The sequence below is a fragment of the Leptonychotes weddellii genome, unplaced genomic scaffold, assembly GCF_054177405.1.
Source record: "Leptonychotes weddellii isolate Sample4059 unplaced genomic scaffold, ASM5417740v2 HiC_scaffold_70130, whole genome shotgun sequence".
NCBI lineage: Eukaryota > Metazoa > Chordata > Mammalia > Carnivora > Phocidae > Leptonychotes > Leptonychotes weddellii.
In genome coordinates, this window is record NW_028039640.1 from 1 (window position 1) to 483 (window position 483).

Here is a 483-nt window from a genome sequence, read left to right on the forward strand (position 1 = left end):
CTGAGTAGGAGGCCAGTGCTACCAACAGTGTTCCACAGAAGGTGACGATGGCAGAGATGAAGTCCACCAGCTCGGTCAGGGCCACATGGGTGCAGGACAGGTTGAGCAGAGGGGAGACATCACAGAAAAATTGGTTGAGGATATTGGGGCCACAGTAGGACAGGCTGGCAATGCATGTCGTCTTAGCCACTGAGACCAGAAGCCTTCCAAGCCATGAAGTCATGGCCAAGCCCAGGCAGACCTGGGGCCTCATGAGCAGTGGGTAGTGGAGTGGGCAACAGATGGCCACGTAGTGGTCATAGGCCATAGAGGCCAGGAGGGTGCACTCTGTGCAGATGAGGACTATAAAGAAGAAGAGCTGGGTCATGCAGGCTGTGAAGGAGATGTGGTAGGGTCCAGTCCTCAGCCCCAAGAGCAGTCTGGGCATGGTCACTGACACGTAGCATATCTCCAGGCAGCTGAGGTTGCCCAGGAAGAAGTACA

At 55.7% G+C, this 483-nt stretch overlaps 1 protein-coding gene across 1 annotated transcript; it reads right to left on the minus strand.

Moving 5' to 3' along the window:
- Nucleotides 1-4: 4 nt before the first annotated feature.
- On the minus strand, nucleotides 5-478 carry LOC102742668 (olfactory receptor 6Z7-like; the record flags this gene model as incomplete). The annotated part of the gene is made up of 1 exon (XM_081811322.1): nucleotides 5-478. A coding segment is annotated over one exon (474 nt), but the record flags the coding sequence as incomplete, so codon positions are not given.
- Between the last annotated feature and the right edge of the window lie 5 nt (nucleotides 479-483).